Below are 18,392 nucleotides of genomic sequence, written 5' to 3' on the forward strand. Positions count from 1 at the left end.
CCGATAGACAGTCTCGCGCGCTGGAGATACAAATGGTTTTTCTGCTCAGTGTTGTCACTGCTCGCTTTCAAATCGTGAGTCTGTTAATCAAAATATGTAAAGATTTTAAAAAATGTGAAATCGATCATAAAACAGATTTGAAATTCAAAATTCGGGCTTCCAGGTGTCCATGTTCCGGTGGAGGACTACGTTATTCAAAATTTGATAGCTCTAGGTGCCGCTGCTTTTTCACAGGGCCAGAAATAGGCATACGTTGATGCAGATTCTTCGTTATTCATTTTCTTTAAACATAATGCTGCGTGGTAATAATTTGAACAACAATATGCCATTTATAATGATTCAACGGAAAATGCCCAAAAAGAGCTAACGTCCCTTTTGGGTTAAAAAATTGTATGACATTTAATGCATTTTTTTAATTCATTAATCCGCTTTAAATAAACATACATCTTAGTCTGTTTAATAAAACTCTGCTATTTATAAAAGTATTTCCGATCTTATTTTTGAACAGAAAAAGTGAAACCCACAGGATTATTAACAATACAATGAACAAATTGCTTACAAGTAAAACACAAAAGTGAAAGAGGATTCAATTACAAAGTAATGGTTATCGCGCTTTTACTGCTGGCTAATTCCATTAGTCAAAGATGATTGGCGAAACTTTCTTTCTAAATGTTTATCGCTTCCCGACTTCTCCTCTAAACTCTCTTGAGGACAATTCCAGTTCTAGGTTTGCCATGTATATTTATCATTTGGCGATATTTGACCAGAAATAAAAATTTAAACAAAGTAAATTATAATGCAATCAATACACATGTTTATAAAAATACTTAACATAGCTCTTCGTAAAATAGTCGTAAAAAGATGCAGTTATCAAAATTCGCCAAAATAAAAAGCATTCGTTTACGGAAGCACTAACGAAAACGATTTCATTATTGCCTCCATTTTTTAGTATTTTATTTCAAACGATATTTAATAAGAATTCTCATAGAAGTTTCAGTAACATAAACGAATGGAATTTCTTTTCTTACGGCCCTTTGTAAATCTTCACCACTTTATTATTTATATAAAACAGATTTCACTTAATTTTTATAAAATATGCCTTTAATATATCATCTTACATGGTGTGCGGAAAAAAAGGTCCACTATATTTCATCTATAGAAGAATAAGGTAACCCTAAGCGGCACCGAAAGTTTATGATAAATCTCATGAAAAATTACAGAACACATTCGTGTTGTTTATTATGGCTCAACGGCTATTTACATAAAGAAGGATGTCTTCATGAAGGAATATTTCATGTAGAAATTAAACTCACGCGCCGCTAAATAAATGAAACTACTGAGCACTGGTGGTTTTTCTCAAGCTCTGTATGTGTTAGACAGTATGAAAGGCCTGGTTTGCATGATGTTTTCAAGGAAAAGCTTCCTTCACAAAGTCCTCTTCGAAAGCAGTCATCCTAAAAAAGAAAGATTTTAAGAAAATTTAAAATTTAAAGGAATATAATTCAACCATTTTCAAAATTAAGTATCGATTCAGAGTTGCGCTATTTCAGTTAATGTACTCTGTGTTTTCAAATAAGCTAGATATTTTCATGATTAGAGGTAAAAGAAGTCAAAATTCTTAGGTCAAAGAATTAGGTGAGTTTTTAATAGTTTCTCCTGTGCTGTTTCACGTTCTTTAAAAATCTACAGATTGAAAAATGTTCGCATAAATCGAAATTGTTTTCACTGGTCTTTCAAATTAGTGATTACGTCGATAAAATATACAATTGCCGATGAAAAGTATGTCTGAAACTCATTAAAAGAATGGAATATCTGTACTCTCAATTATTACGAATACATTAATATTCAAAATTGAGCATTGATTTTCTTCAACATTATAAACGAAACAATGCAGCAAAGTTTTGTGGAAATAAAGGAAAAAAATTCTTAACACGTTGGAAAATTATTACGCAAAATATCATTACACTACTTCTTCTCTACTCTTACAAAAATTTTATTTTCTATTTAAATTTCATAAAATTATATAAATCCTTTCAAGTAATTGTCATTTTTTTTTTTTTATTTTTTTATATTCAGTGGAATTCATTTTAATGTCTGATTTCCTATTTTAACATTTGGTACAGTTCTGCTACCTCTTATAGCAGTTTCTTCCAGTGAAACTTTTGTTTAAGTAAATTTCCTGAAATTTTAAAAGTTAAATGTATCATAAAGCAATGAAATTCTCTATTTTTTCTGTACATATCTTCTCTCTATAATGATTATACCTTATGCATGTAACTTACATTAATTAATGTCAAAATCTAACTACATCTGAGTGCCACCTAATAACATGATACTATTTTCAAATTTTGCTTTTGTCAATCCTTAACTATTCTAAAAATGGTAAGTAACTAACTCTGTATTATTTTATTTATGTTTTATCTAATATCTATAAACTTACTGAACATTTTCTTCCATCCACATTCAGTAAGCTTAAGAAGTTTTTGTAAAAGTTCAATTGTCTGGTAATTTTTAATACGTATCTCGTACATTCTTTCTCAAACATTTTATTCACAATTATTATCAAGCACTTTATATTTCCTAACATTAACTTGTGGGATTTTCACTTAGTGTAATTCTCAGTTACTGTAGAAAGTGACGAATCTTAAGAACTATTTAGCGAATAATAGCTTAAGTTCGCGTGACAAGAAACAACAAGATGAAAGGGTAACTAACCCTTTATTATTCCAATAAGATTTAACAAAACTCCGTCTTGGAGTGTACAATCAAAGCCGACACTTGGGCTTGAATTTAAGAGACTAAGAATTAAACTAAAACTAAAACTAACTAAAGAAATATAGCCGAAGCTATCAAGATTCAAATCGAGTTGGCCCTTTAACTTATTTGACTACGAAGCCTATCAAGGGCCTGAGTACGGGTACGGCCGAGAGTAATGAGAGCTTTGAGAGAGAGAGAGAGAGAGTGTGTGTGTGTGTATTTAATTATGGCAAAGCACACTAGGGCTATCTGCCTAAGGGGAGGAATGCCTTCGTGGAGGACTTTTTAAGGGAAACTGGCTCGTATACACGTTACACATGGGGAAAACCACGAAAACACCCATGCAGCCAGCCCGTTCGCGGGATTCGAACCTCGGACCGAACTACCAGTGTTCAGCGACTTTACCGCTCGGCCGCTGGTGGGCGAGAGAGAGAGAGAGAGAGACAGAGAGAGAGAGAGAGAGAGAGGCCAAAAGGCAGACGCGCGGAAATAAAAAATTCTGATACTCTCTCGCTAAGTTAAGAATTTGACAGGAAAGGAACTTTAACTTAAAATTTAACTGTTAATAAAATTAACATAATTCTTACGAAATCTTTGGCTGCATTTTCACTCTCACATACCTTACGTGACGAGTTTTAACACAAGTGTCCATACCGTAGACACAATAATTATCCCCTTCCATCACAAGTTTAATTTTTTTTTATTGTTACATTACATTCTTTTACATTAAAAATGAAATAAGGTATTTTCACCAACATGTGATAAATCGTCAAATCTAGGAACCTAAATCACATTTATTCTGCCTTAAGTGAAAATGAACCAAGTCTTTGTTCGGCCCACCTTTCGGCGCCTTCTCCAGCAATAAATAGAGGGTCAACCCACCGCAGGACCACCCAAAGACAGCTTTGTGAGATGTTGTGAGAAACGACTTTCTAATTGCCGGGACATTAGCGGTTGACATTGGAGAAACTTGAATAAAACGTCGTGTGAAATGCGTTGATTGCGCTATGAATAGGTTTTGGTTTACGAACAAAGACTTCCTAATTTCATCATTTTGAGAGGACCTCCATAGTTGAAAGGACACCTAGCCCGCGAAATGTCGAGACGACGGAAGTTTAACGGAAGGAGGTTTTGTTTTCATTCTTGTATCCGATTATCGTATGAATGATATATTTAGCACATGAACTGAGACTGCCAAGTAGTAATACTGTTAAAGTATCTAATATCTTCTCGGAACAGATTACAAGTAATCACTAATAAGCGCAAATTTTAGTCTTAAGACTTCATATTATTAATACAATCTAATGTCTCGAAGAATTTATCAGTAAAATTTCAAAAAAAAAAAAAAAAAAAAAATCTGATGTGTACACCACATGACTTCCTTGTACGAAATATTAAATTATACGCATTTTTTCTTGCATTTCATTTAGACTTATTGGATTGAATTAAATATACTTCGCCGGCACCGCATAAACCACAATAGAATAAATGCATTCTTTAAAATTCACTGTAGTATGTGTTTACCATAGCGACATTCTGGCGCTAGATTCACTTAACAGTATTATATTTCGTTCATATTATTACTGATAATGCACAAAATTTATATCATTTAAAGAATAGAATTATCTAATCGTTGCCACATGTTCTATTGAAATACTATAATATAGCTAGAACGATGTATAAAAGAAATTCAAACAAAACAAAAAAGAAACAGTTTTTCACAGACGATCGAGTATTTCTCATTCAATTAATTCGGTTCTCACTTCGCGAGAAGGCAAAAGTACATAAAAACTCAAAATATCTCTATTAAAAATTACGAAGTAAATCTTAAACTCTTATTTCCTCGAACAAATTCCAGAAAGGATTAAGCATGATTTAATTGGCAATAATAAATGAAGGCGTTATCTTTGTTGTTGCGAAGCTAAGTTTCTCTAGATTGGCAACAAATCCGCTAGTATGCTGTTTCATATGTAAATAATCAATGGCCGCCATGAACATAAGGGCTTAACCGTACTTAAACAACTTTAAAATTGTTGATAATTCTAAAAATATTGCACACAGATTTACTAAAGGCATAAAAACCTTAACCGGAAGATAAAAACATAATTCAATCATTTTTAAAGCAAAAAATGTACAATTTACAAACATATAAGAGTAAAGAAACTGAGATCACTGATCCGGGTAACAGAGTGGATATATATATATATATATATATAAATATATTTATATACGTTTGGTGCGGCCGATTGCAACCAAAATACGAGGTGCACATCTACATGTTATAGCAGTCCTATATACACAATTTCAACGTTCTCAGGCTACTCGTTTTGGAGTTATGCGAAATACGTACGTACGTTCGTACAGAAGCCACGAAAAATTCTCTTCAGAATTAATTTTAAAGCAGTTTTATAATTTTTCTGGAGGAAACGAGTCTTTTATTCTGTCCTTACGTACAGATATCACGCAAAAAAATCTTTAAATTGCATTCGATAGCGGTCAAAACGGATATTTTCGTTGAAATATGCTGCCTGAAATTTTTCGCGATTACAATATTTCCTTTTTACTTCGTACAAGGAAGTAAAAATTGACGAAAAGTGTATATTTAAAATACTAAAAAAATATAAATATCAAAAGAATAAAAAGAAATTTCACTTCGTGTCTGGCATATAGATTCCTCGAAGCGATGTTGTAATAGGCTTATTGGTTTAAGAATCAGTCTACAGGATATCAACGATATAGAACATTAAATCGAAAGGAGTTGTTCAAAATGGCAAAGCCAAATGGTTGGAAATTGTATGCTATGGCATTATTTCGTCGTATTAAGCCACATGGATACATGTGCATTAATTTAATAAGGAAAAGACTTTATTATTCAAGATATAGTTGGTTGTGCGTTTATTTTATTAGATGGCTGACGCTCGAGGATCGCAAAAGATGTTTCACTAAAATAGCAACACCATATTTACTCACGTAATAGTCGCACTTTTTTGCCAATTTGCGACTATTATGCGGGAAAATCTACTGCACAATATTGTACACTTTTGACAGTTTTTTCTGTTTCGAAACGGGGGTGCGAATATTACGCGAGTATACACTGAGTATTTACTATTTAGCTAGGATAGAAAATCCGCAGATTATGGCTATGAACATCTCAAAGTGTTTTTCTTCAAGATGTTTCTTAAATTTACTCATTCACTGACATGAAAAACATATGGAGTCAATAAGAACAGATACGCATTTTCTTGGATTTAATTTTGTAAATTTTGTAGTCGTTCATTAAAATAAGACAATTTAGTATTATTGTTATTTATCTTTGATGAAGGGTCAATGTTTTAAAATTACAAGCACGTTGGTTAAATAGGATTGGATTATTTAATTATGGCAAAGCACACGAGAGCTATCTACCTAAATAAAGGGAGGGATGCCTTCGTGGAGGACTTTCTAAGAGAAACCGGCTCGTATACACGTTACACATGGGGAGAGCCACAAAAACGCCCATGCAGCCAGCCCGTTCGTGGGATTCGAACCTCGGACCGAACTACCAGTGTTCAGCGTTTTTACCGCTTGGCCGCTGGTGGGCTGGTGGGCCCCTCGTTGGTTAAATAGACAGGCGCATTAAGAAACGGCTATTACAAAAAGTGAATAATTTTTCACTAGATCTGCTTATGTACAATACAGTTTGGTAGTAACATATTCTAATTTTGATGTTTCAGTTTTATCTTGAAATAGATTTCCTTGCAATTGCTCGTCAGTGATAAGCGGAATTCGAAAAGATTTATTGCATTAAACCTTAATTAATTTTTAAATCTGTAGAATCATTAGTTTTTTTTTTTTTTTTTTTTTTTTTTAACTGAAGAATGAGACATGAAAAATGTGCTATGCCCTTGAAATAGATTTCCTTGCAATAGTTTTATCTTGAAATAGATTTCCGTGCAATTGCTCGTCAGTGATAAGCGGAATTCGAAAAGATTTATTGCATTAAACCTTAATTAATTTTTAAATCTGTAGAATCATTAGTTTCTTTCTTTCTTTCTTTCTTTTTCTTTTTTTTTTTACTGAAGAATGAGACATGAAAAATGTGCTATGCCCTCATTGATTGAATTAAATATCAGTGAGATGTGTTCTTGAAAGATCTAAAGTAACTTCTCTATACAGATCGGCCCATGCAGAAAGTTCGAATGCTTTGTATAATAAATCACCTGTTACTTATATGTTTATAGAAAAAAAAAAAAAAAATATCTGAGTTTTAAAATGCCACGATAAAAATATAATAACCCTTTCAATGTTTTATTTATGTATTTAACGTGGATGTAGGAGAAATTATCCTTGAAAAAACATCTCGCAGAAAAATATTCCTGGAAAAAATTCCTCTTATTCATGTTTTTATAACTTATACTGGAATATAGTTTACAATTATTTACTTATTTTGACAATTATTATATGTAAAATACAAAAGTGAGCCCATTTGCAGCAGCAGTCCTATATACAAAATTTCAACGTTCTGAGGATACTCGTTTTTGAGTTATGCGAGATACACACTTACGTACGTACGTACGTACGTACAGACACCACAAAAAATTCTCTTCAGAAGTCATTTTAAAGCAGTTTTATAATTTTTTGGAGGAAAAGTGTCTTTTATTCTGTCCTTACGTACAGATGTCACGCAAAAACTTCGTTAAATTGCATTCGATAGCGGTCAAAATGGATATTTTCGTTGAAATATGCTGCCTGAAACTTTTCACGATTACAATACTTTTTACTTCGTACAAGGAAGTAAAAATGTATTATTATTTATTTTTAAAATTGAAAATTGAAAAAAAGCTCAAACTATTACACATTTTAAACACTGTAGGAAAATTTACAGCCCTCTTGATGGTGGCTTTGAGACTTGTACACCATTTGCCCTTGCGTAAATTATTCTTGAACAGCGAGAATAAAAATGCAAACGAAAATTATCGCGAGTAAAAACAAATCTTACATTATACACAAGACCAGAAAATCCAGTTAACTCTTTTTCTCGTAACTTTTCTCTATTACATATATGAAAAAAATATATTTTATTGCTTTCAGTGTGAATGGTTTAATTCGAATGCGGATAAATGAGGGCAATACCTGCTCAAAAAGTACAAAAAGGAACATATTTCTAGGCGATTGTAAGAAAATATGTTGTTCTAACTTGTCTCACTTGTCTAACAGTAACATCAGAACAAGCCCACGAAATTCATCGTCGGGTGCGAGGGTCTTCAACCCCTATTCTCTTACGACCAACCTCTCTAGAGAACTTTCGGCTCGGCATATATTTATGGTGTCCTTTGCCGCACAAACACTATACATTTACAAAGATCTATATGCCTTCTATGGGATTCGAACCCAGGCCCTTCGGTACTGCAGTCAGCGTCACTAACCCACTATCACGGGTGGGCGGCCTAGGCTGACATACACAGCTGGATTAACCTTTAAGAAACGTAAGCATGTGCTTTGGGCATCACGGATAAGGAGTGAAATAAAAAATCTTAAGACACTCTTGAAAAGAGGTACGACAAAATCTTCCCAACGCTGCTTTTACCATGGAATGTAAGGTACAGTTAAACCAAGACCGAGAGAGCAAAAATGCAGAAAAACTGAGGTAAATATATAATAATGGAGTATAAAAAAATCTTTTAAGTGCTTAGAACCTCTTGAAAGTCTTAATCCGGGCCTTCTGACATGAATGAAAATGCCATAGTCTTTCAACCGCCAGATAAAAGACCTATTTTCTGATTTGGCTTTCATCCATATCAAACATTGTTCTTTATGGTTGCTATGGTAAAAAACAAAATTAGGGTTAGCCATACTTAAGACTCTTTTAAATTGTTGATTATTCTAGAACTATTGCATGTAGATTAAATAACGGATAAAAACCTTAACTGGAAGATAAGAACAACATAATTCAATCATTTTTTAAAGCAAAAAAGGCACAATTTACCAACATATAAGACTAAAAAAAGTTTGACGTCAAGAAGCCAAGTAACAGAGGAAGAAGAGAGTATATACACACATATATATATAGAACAAATATATATATATGTGTGTGTGTGTGTATATATATATACAGTCAAATACCGAAAATCCGCCGACGTGAAATCTGCCAACTCCTGAAATCCGTGTTGAGTCTCAAAATATAAACATTTCAAGTTCTTTGTCCATACAAAGAACTTGAATTTCCTTTATAGGATCAGTTATGCAATGCAGAAGAGGATTAAGTAATATTTTTTAATATCATTCATTTGGAGAAAGGAGGAGGAATCACGAAGGAAAAAACTCCATGTAGAGCAAGATGAAGATGAGTGAATTAACGGCGCCATCTATTGGAGAGAAAGGAAAGTAATAACAAATCCCGAAAATCTGTAATATTTTAAGAATGGAGAGCAGTAAGGACAGAACCTAACGCTGTTTCAAAAGATTATATCATTGACGTATCTCTTGAAAAAGCAGCTGTTAAGCAATAATTTCAGTTTAAGAAATTAATCAGATAGGGCAGAATTTCAAACTGCGATAATTTTAGCATGTGAAATCTTTAGAAAAAAACGCATGAAAAAATTTTCAAGAAGGAAAATGTATTTCCTAGCCGAATGAGTCAAAAACTCAATAGAATATAACAAAATAAAAAAAAAATTGTCATTTGATAACATTTTTCAAAATATTGGAATAAAAAATTTACACTGTAGTCTTAAATGAATTGTAATATACTTTCTTAAATATTGATTCCTTCTCCCTTAAATCTAGACAATATGTCTTAAAGGTGTCTTCCTTTTTCCGCGATTCCTGTTTCCGCGGTTGTCAAAAACGTGCTGTTTCCGCAAAATCATCAATCTTCATTACCCCCCTTTCCCAAAGGGATTACATAGTGGAGGGGGGGGCTGACTGGACATTGGCCTCTCCCGAAATGTAGGAAAGAAAAAAATTTTAGATTTAAAAAAATAATTTTTAAAAGAAATAAACGAAAAATATTTACGGTCTCAGATATTTGCATGAATGAAGCTAATAATGTATTTAAAAGGAAAGAGAGAGATGTTCAAATTCTGCAATGATTTTTGGCAATGAACTAAAAGATCGTTTCCTACAGTGAAAAATAATACTCTTCCGAAATTTTACATAAAGACGAGCTATAATATAATCTTTCAGAATGAATATTCGTTCTTGCAGCGAATCAGCGGCAAGACTTAGCGGATAAGTGAACTACAAGTTAGGATTTACCCTGAGAGTGATTTGAGGAACGTTACTTCTTATGCACTTTGTTTCATGTGCTAAGGAAGAATTTCTAAATATTTGTTATGTACCTTGAGTTATTTACATTTATCATTGTGGTGTGTGTGCTACTTATTGAGCTTATTTTCCTTATAAATTGGTAATATTTGATTCATTTATTAATATGACAGGTTATGACCTGCTTATCTGGAATCATGATTTAAAAAAACATCAACAATCTCATAACTCGCATCAATATATGTATAAATGATCGAACTTCGATTGATCGAAACTGAAGGGGTTGGGAAAATAAATTGAAGGGGTTGGGAAAATAAAATTGATTAATTCAGTTTATCGAGGAATGTTACATTAATTTCGAATTCTTCCCTTTGACATTTCTCATACAATGTAAAAATAACTTTAGGATTCTCGAATGAGTTAACTTAGTTCGAAATATACATCCTTAAAACCTCCTAGAATATTCCTGTAAAGTCCTTAGGACAATCTCCTGTGTAAAGTATGTCCCATGTACTGATTTATCACAGGCTATATTGCAGACATAATTTAATGACAGTAAAAGCCGGTGTAAATAAGAATGGAAGTATACCTCTGAGTAAATTCCGCATTGTAATTCAGGATAATTTAAGAGCCGCAACAATTTATTTTCCGGAAATGTGCTTCTATGGTACACAGATTTGAAACTATTGCAAGATGCAATTTAGCTCTCTCTTTTCAGACAGAAATTCAAACGTTTCCTTTTGATTTCTTTCCTCTTACCATCCTTTCCTTTTTTATAATTTTTGAATCGTTTTAACAGAAATAAGCTGAAATCGAAAGAAGATATTTTTGCATTATTGTAAATGTAAAGATTATGCCTTTCTGACTTTCTGACACTCAAAAGCTTTTTTATTTGAGGGAATAATAAAACACTTATTTGGAAACCGAGGGGTTTCACTCTTTTTTAAAACATACACACTCATTTAGAGATGAAAAAATGAGTGCACTGGACAGCGCTCTATGTAGATAAGCTGTTATTCGAGACGGAAAGATTGGCTGCCAACTTTTGAAACTTTCAAGCATTTGTGCCTTTGTAATAAATTAAGGTGGATTTTCAAAAAGTGTAGTCTTAAATTCATTTTACATTAAATTTTAGAAACATTAGGTTATTTCGAAGCGGGAGATGTGAAAGATGAGCAATGCCCTCGCCGGAACTCGAACCACGGACCACTCGAATTCGCGTCGAGTGTGCTGACCACTACACCACGAAGGCATGCTAAGAAGGCGGGAGAAATACCTTATAAGATATGATTTCAAACTTTGCTTTATTTAAAAACTTTTATTATCAACCAAAAGATGTTTCCCCTTTCTTCTCCTTTTCATGCTCATTTGAACAGTTCGCGAATTATTCAATATTCGGACTCTAGAAAGATTCTATTTGTAGTATTTTTCTCAATGCAAAATAAAAAATATACATATTCGTATTTTATTCAGCAAGATTTGAGATACATCAGGATAATGCATATGAATATAGGTATGGAAGTAGGGATGTCAAAACGAACGGACATAGATCATTTAAAATTTAATGCACGAGGTAACAACACTGCAAAGTGGCTGCTACATTCGGAATGAAATTTTAGCTCCCACTGTCGAATTCCTCATGAAAATTCTATTCGAACAGTATGAACGAAATTTTATAACTAAGTGAAACTAAAATTGTTAACTATGTATAGAATTTGGTCTTCTTTGGTAATATAAACTAGTATCAAACCCTAACAGACTTGTAGCGAATTATCGCTTCTTCGGAAAAAAGCTGACAGAGTCTTAAAAAGGTTTTGCAACAAACCTTTCCATTAAATCAGACATCAAACTTGCACATAAAACGCACTTCTCGTGATTGGCAAGGTCAGCTACCACATATGACGAGCTAATTTAAAGTTAACAGTCAAATTCAAATTCAAGATTTAAACTAAGCCTAGTACAGTGGAACCTCCAGATACGAGTTTAATTCGTTCCAGTATTGAGCTCGTATAGCGCATTTCTCGTATCTAGAAACAAACTTCCCCATTGAAAATAATGGAAATCCAGTTAATCCTTTCCGCACCTCCAAAAATAGCACATAAAAATCAATTTTTCTAATAAATAACACTGGTAAATCATGTAACTCTAGTTTACCTTTATGACAGCTTCCAACAACAGTTACTTCAAAGAATATGTATTGTTAAGAAGGAAAGCTTCGCAACAGCAGGAGTGGCTCCCTTCGAAAGAAAAGGGAAACAGCTGCGCATGCGTAACATATCTGTCACCAAAAAGCGCCAAAGCTCGAAGCTTATGTCGAAGTTCGAACAGGTTCGACTGTCACTTTTATCAAGAGTTTAAAGTTGTGTGACTCCAATTTTTTCCCTCCATATTGACGGATATAAAATCAGACTTCAAACTGCGATATGGATAATGCAAGTTCAACAGCCAGTGAAAGTGAAACTTTACCTTATTCATCTTAATCCGTGTTCCTCAATTTTCTGCACACGTGACGAAAGAGGAAAATCTCGGCCAGGTCCAGTACATCACAGAGGGAAAATTCTCGCCAACAGGTTCCGTCGCCAAATCCCTTGGCGAATTTTCCCTCTTCTTTCTAGCGGCGTAGAAGACAAACTGGTTTACATTACGTCTATGGAGCCTTTCCTTCTTTACATAGACGTTCTTTGGTTACTCCACACTAACAACAGCTTTTCAACATCTTCTAGGAGTTTTGGGCGGCGCCTGGAAGTAACGGTAACTCCTTTGACTACATCAAGTTTCTTAATTTCTTCCTGCTTTTTCAGAATAGTGTACATCGTCGTAATAGAATAGTGTACATCGTCGTAATAGAATAGTGTACATCGTCGTAATAGAATAGTGTACATCGTCGTAATAGAATAGTGTACATCGTTGTAATAGAACAGTGTACATCGTCGTAATAGAATAGTGTACATCGTTGTAATAGAACAGTGTACATCGTCAAAAGGTTGTAAGTCTTTGCCAAATCTGACACTCTTGCACCACGCTTATGATTATCTATGATTTCTTCCTTAATTTCAACAGACATGGCTTTCTTCTTTTTTTTTAAAGTACTATCTGAGGCTATACAGTCTTTTTAGGAGGTATTGTGAAATAATTATTTTCACGTCAAAAGTAATAAGCAGTTAACTGACAAGCGCACAAACACGTAGAGTGATCTTACGAGGGGATTCCCCGAGTCGAGCCGGATCGGGAAATGACGCCACGCATACCAACAGCCTGGGTCATTACTCGTTACTCGAGTCAATGTTGGTATTTAGAGACAAATTTACTCATTTCTCGAGATTCCACTATAGTCAAAGAATACACGTTTGATTTCAAGAGAAGTTAGCTAAAAACTTCTCATCGGCGTAACAGTTTAAATGTCAGCAGCAATAACGCAACGCCGAAGAATTACAGTCTCATCAGAGCCTGCGAAACCTAGTAAGCGTGAACTCGAGAGGCAGTCTTATAATTCCAAACCCTAGGAATTATTCAATATCAGAAAAGTAACTAATTTTCGAATTCCCATTATCCACACAATCATTTGTAAAGTTTTATTTATTATTTAAAATTACATGATAATTTGTTAGTTCGAATTATTTAAATTTTCGTCCTATCGAAACCCAAGCAATCCAAATTTTTAAAAATAAGAAGGCTTTTCCCACTTTTTATCTTTTTTTATGTAGCATATTTGAGGCATTGTTTTGTTAAGCACTTTTTATAAATTTATATGATGTGTTTTTGCTTGTGTACCGCGAGATATCTTACCAACACATCGTAAGTCGAATGAAATAGTTTGAAGAGACAAGTTGCTTATACAAAGAAAAACTGCGCAGAACGGCCGTCCTTCGACAATGGAAATGATTGAAAACAATCGAGCAGCTTACCAATGAAACCCTAGAAAGTCAACACGTCATGCCAACAGATTATAGTGTAGAAGAATGTTACACAAAAACTGCGCAGGACGGCCCTCCTTCGACAATGAAATGGTGGAAAACAATCCGCAACTTACCTATGAAACCCTAGAAAGTCAACGCGTCTTGCCAACAGATAATAGTATAGAAGAATGTTACACAAGCATCTCCATTTCAAGTCTTACCAATTTTACATAGTACAGATTATAAAAACTACTGACAAACGAAAAGGAGAGAATTCTGCGTAGGTTTGCAAACACTAATGGAGGCGGACAGACTCGTGTTCACTGAAGAACTCACATTCCACTTACAGTGGGTAAAGAAAAGTATTGGCAATTGCCTATAATTGATCATATTTAGCTAAAAGAAAATGCTTGACAATTTTAGCTGGACATAATGAACAGTGACAATAAAGACGCAAATCTAATGAAACTTTCGTTTTAACATGCCTTTTACACAAAATATACAACAAAAACGTAAATTTGCATGTCAAAAATGTGTTGGCAAAACCATACAGCAAAATGTGGGAACAAAATTTAATATTTTGTATTCACACTTTTGCATCTATAACAGCTTGTAATCTATTTCTCATAGAGAAAACTAATGTCCTGTTGGGAATTTTGTACCATTCTTGCAGGAGTATACACTTAAGTTCATCTTTATAAGAAATTTTATGCTCCATGACTTTCAGGTCCAATTTGTGCGATAAAGTTTCAATTGAATTTATGTCAGGCGATTGAGGCGATGTCTTTAACTGCGAGGAGCGTTAAAGAGTAACCATTGCCAGGTTCACTGCATCCTTAGGGTCATTGCCCTGTTGAAACACAAATGATGTTCCTCTAAGCCAAGTTTTTGGGCACTGAATATCATGGCGCAATATGTTAATGTAAGTGTGAGTGCTGTCATAATACCATCAATGAAGCACAAGTTACCAATTACGTTTGTGCGTGTGTATGGCGATTGAGGCGATGTCTTTAACTGACGAGGAGCGTTATAGAGTAACCATTGCCATGTTCACTGCATCCTTAGGGTCATTGCCCTGTTGAAACACAAATGATGTTCCTATAAGCCAAGTTTTTGGGCACTGAATATCATGCCGCAATATGTTAATGTAAGTGTGAGTGCTGTCATAATACCATCAATGAAGCACAAGTTACCAATTACGTTTGTGTGTGTGTGTGGCGATTGAGGCGATGTCTTTAACTGACGAGGAGCGTTATAGAGTAACCATTGCCAGGTTCACTGCATCCTTAGGGTCATTGCCCTGTTGAAACACAAATGATGTTCCTATAAGCCAAGATTTTGGGCACTGAATATTATGGCGCAATATGTTAATGTAAGTGTGAGTGCTGTCATAATACCATCAATGAAGCACAAGTTACCAATTACGTTTGTGTGTGTGTGTGGCGATTGAGGCGATGTCTTTAACTGACGAGGAGCGTTATAGAGTAACCATTGCCAGGTTCACTGCATCCTTAGGGTCATTGCCCTGTTGAAACACAAATGATGTTCCTCTAAGCCAAGTTTTTGGGCACTGAATATCATGGCGCAATATGTTAATGTAAGTGTGAGTGCTGTCATAATACCATCAATGAAGCACAAGTTACCAATTACGTTTGTGTGTGTGTGTGGCGATTGAGGCGATGTCTTTAACTGACGAGAAGCGTTATAGAGTAACCATTGCCAGGTTCACTGCATCCTTAGGGTCATTGCCCTGTTGAAACACAAATGATGTTCCTATAAGCCAAGTTTTTGGGCACTGAATATCATGGCGCAATATGTTAATGTAAGTGTGAGTGCTGTCATAATACCATCAATGAAGCACAAGTTACCAATTCCGTTTGTGTGCGTGTGTGGTGTGCTGCCATACAGCCCCAAACTACTGCGCTCCAAAAACATATTTTACAGTCGGTGTTAAATGTTGTTTTTCCAGTTCGATGTTAGGTTTTCTTCACACATATTGTCTTCCATCACTCTCGAAAATGTTAAGCTTTCATTCTTTGGACAAAATAACAGTATTCCAAAATTGTTCTAATAAATGAAAATGAGATTTTGCAAAATCTAATCCCTTTCTCCTGTTTATTTCTGAAATGAAAGATTTCTTTCTGGCTGCCCTTGCATAATAACCCTTCCATAATAAGTCAGACATTCAGTACAGCCTGTACACTAAAAGTTTTATGCGAAGTATCAGCAGCATCTTTGGCTAACCGGTGGCAATTATTTCAGGGTTTTTTTTTTTTTAAACCTCTTTAGTAATGCCACGTTTTTCCTTGAAGAAAATATTCGAGATCGTCCACTTCTAATCTCATTTGCCGTCGATCCTCTTTGAACTTTTTTACAGCACTTATAACTAGCAAAATAACGTTTAAAAAGTTTTGAGGTAGCACTGCAGACTTTATACTAACAGAGTTTCTTATCAGTCTAAACATGTGACCTCAACATAGCAAAATTTGCACAGCAATTAGAACTTTGCTGCCAATACTTTACGTTTTTGTTGTGTATTTTATGTATAAGGCATATTAAATTGAAAGTTTCATTAGGATTTGCGTGTTTATTACCCCTTGAGTTAGTTATGTCCAGCTGAAATGGTCAAGCATTTCCTTTGTAAGATTATCAATTATAGGCAATTGCCAATGCATTTTTTACCCACTATATATGGCAAAACGAACAAGTATTTGAGATTTTGAAGCACAGAAAATTCGCGTGCAACAATAGAACACAAAAATCAGATTCTGTAAGATAAACTCTTCCTACGTAGTAACGGACCACAATATGTGTCCTTCGCAGAATTCGTTGTTTTAAAATCCAGTTACCTAGACATACTATCGAAGCGACTCCTGCTTCATTTGGAAGATGAGGTGCTAGGCTTCATTTTGTAGCCAAACTATGCTGTATCACATTGGCATAGATATCGTTCGACCGCCTCATCTGCGACGATGAGTGCAAACACGCATGCGCCATTCGGACCGAATTATTTTGAAAATGGGGTAGAAGGATGGGGACTTTCTTTGCCTTGAGCATATAAATTCTATCTTTCCGGAGGTGTTCACGTGACCTTTCACGTCGCAGTAATAACGCCCCTTTTGGACGAGCCTATGTGTTTTGGCAGAATGCCAACCAAAGTTGCGTTTAAGACGGTCGAACTATATGTATGACATCATATCAACCAGTATCTTCCAGAAAGATATTGCCGTGTTGATTCGAACGATCATGCGCTGCCGTATAAAATCTTTTAATGTGCCATTGGTTTTCTGGTACCCTACGTCACTGAGCTTAGTGGCCAGCGATTTTTTCTATGGAGGTATGTGAGTGATCAAGTGTTTATACCCCCACTTTCACAGAATTTTTAGTTGTTAAAACAAAGGATTTGTCCTTGCGGTCAACTCAATCTGATTGTGCTGGCATTAGTGTGATGAGAATTTGTAGAAGTCTGATATGCCCCAAAAACGCTCACATAAAAAAATTTGTGAATATCCATAGGAACGGGAAGAGTTATATCTGTATTTGTGAAATAAATTCATTCCAGCAGTCACAATTATATTTTTCCTTCTTCTTTTTACCATTCAATTTGAATTACTCTTGATTATTCTTATGGTGTTTAAAAGTAATATTCTGAAGATAAGCATTAAGTATACTGGATTAAAATATGTTTAATTGATAGCTATTTATTATAATACACAGCCATACGATGGGATGACTTCTAAATTATGTTAGTTATTTTTAAAGCCATTACAGAAACTTTACTAAAGATATCATCAGTTAGGACACGACGAATTGAGCATCATGCGAAAAAGATTCCCGAACTCTTAATAACAGCTTGTATTTATAATGTAAAAAGTGATTCAAAAATTAACAAACATTTGAAACTTCATATTTCAGTGAATTTCAGTGTATAACATAGCAATAGCACGAAAATGAATAAAATTACGCTTTATTTTACACGCTTCTGAGAAATTCTATTATGTATACTTTCTAATTGCAGTTTATGTCTGGCTGATGGCGCTTCACGTGCAGGAGGACGACCTAAAATACTAATAATACGTGTTAAGTGAGGCGGTTTTAATTGTCGAGTTATGTCCAGCATGAAAAGCATTTCTGCAGAGATTGTCGAGTTATGTCCAGCATGAAAAGCATTTCTGCAGAGATTGTCGAGTTATGTCCAGCATGGAAAGCATTTCTGCAGAGATTGTCGAGTTATGTCCAGCATGAAAAGCATTTCTGCAGAGATTGTCGAGTTATGTCCAGCATGGAAAGCATTTCTGCAGAGATTGTCGAGTTAGTCCAGCATGAAAAGCATTTCTGCAGAGATCCAATAATGTATACTGCCGTATAAAGACTTTTAAGCTTACCGGGAACACTAACTGATTTTTGCAGCCCATTAATTGTAGGTATCCCGCCAGTGAAAATTCACAGTATGCAGGTATGGCGATCTGGGTGACCATTTAATATATCATTGCT

The 18,392-nt window shown here is 34.6% G+C and overlaps 1 protein-coding gene across 1 annotated transcript in view; it reads right to left on the bottom strand.

The window, feature by feature from the left end:
* Positions 1 to 1,120: 1,120 nt before the first annotated feature.
* LOC118192658 (MICOS complex subunit MIC13-like) overlaps positions 1,121 to 18,392 on the bottom strand; it is a 60,237-nt gene continuing 42,965 nt past the window's right edge. Inside the window, exon 4 of the mRNA XM_085812002.1 lies at positions 1,121 to 1,454. Within this exon, the coding sequence (XP_085668128.1) occupies positions 1,450 to 1,454 (5 nt within the window). The 3' untranslated portion in view covers positions 1,121 to 1,449. The remainder of the gene's footprint in view (positions 1,455 to 18,392) is intronic.

This window comes from Stegodyphus dumicola, chromosome 2, assembly GCF_044657685.1.
Source record: "Stegodyphus dumicola isolate Sdum_Otavi_A_Nest chromosome 2, ASM4465768v1".
Taxonomy (NCBI): Eukaryota; Metazoa; Arthropoda; class Arachnida; order Araneae; family Eresidae; genus Stegodyphus; species Stegodyphus dumicola.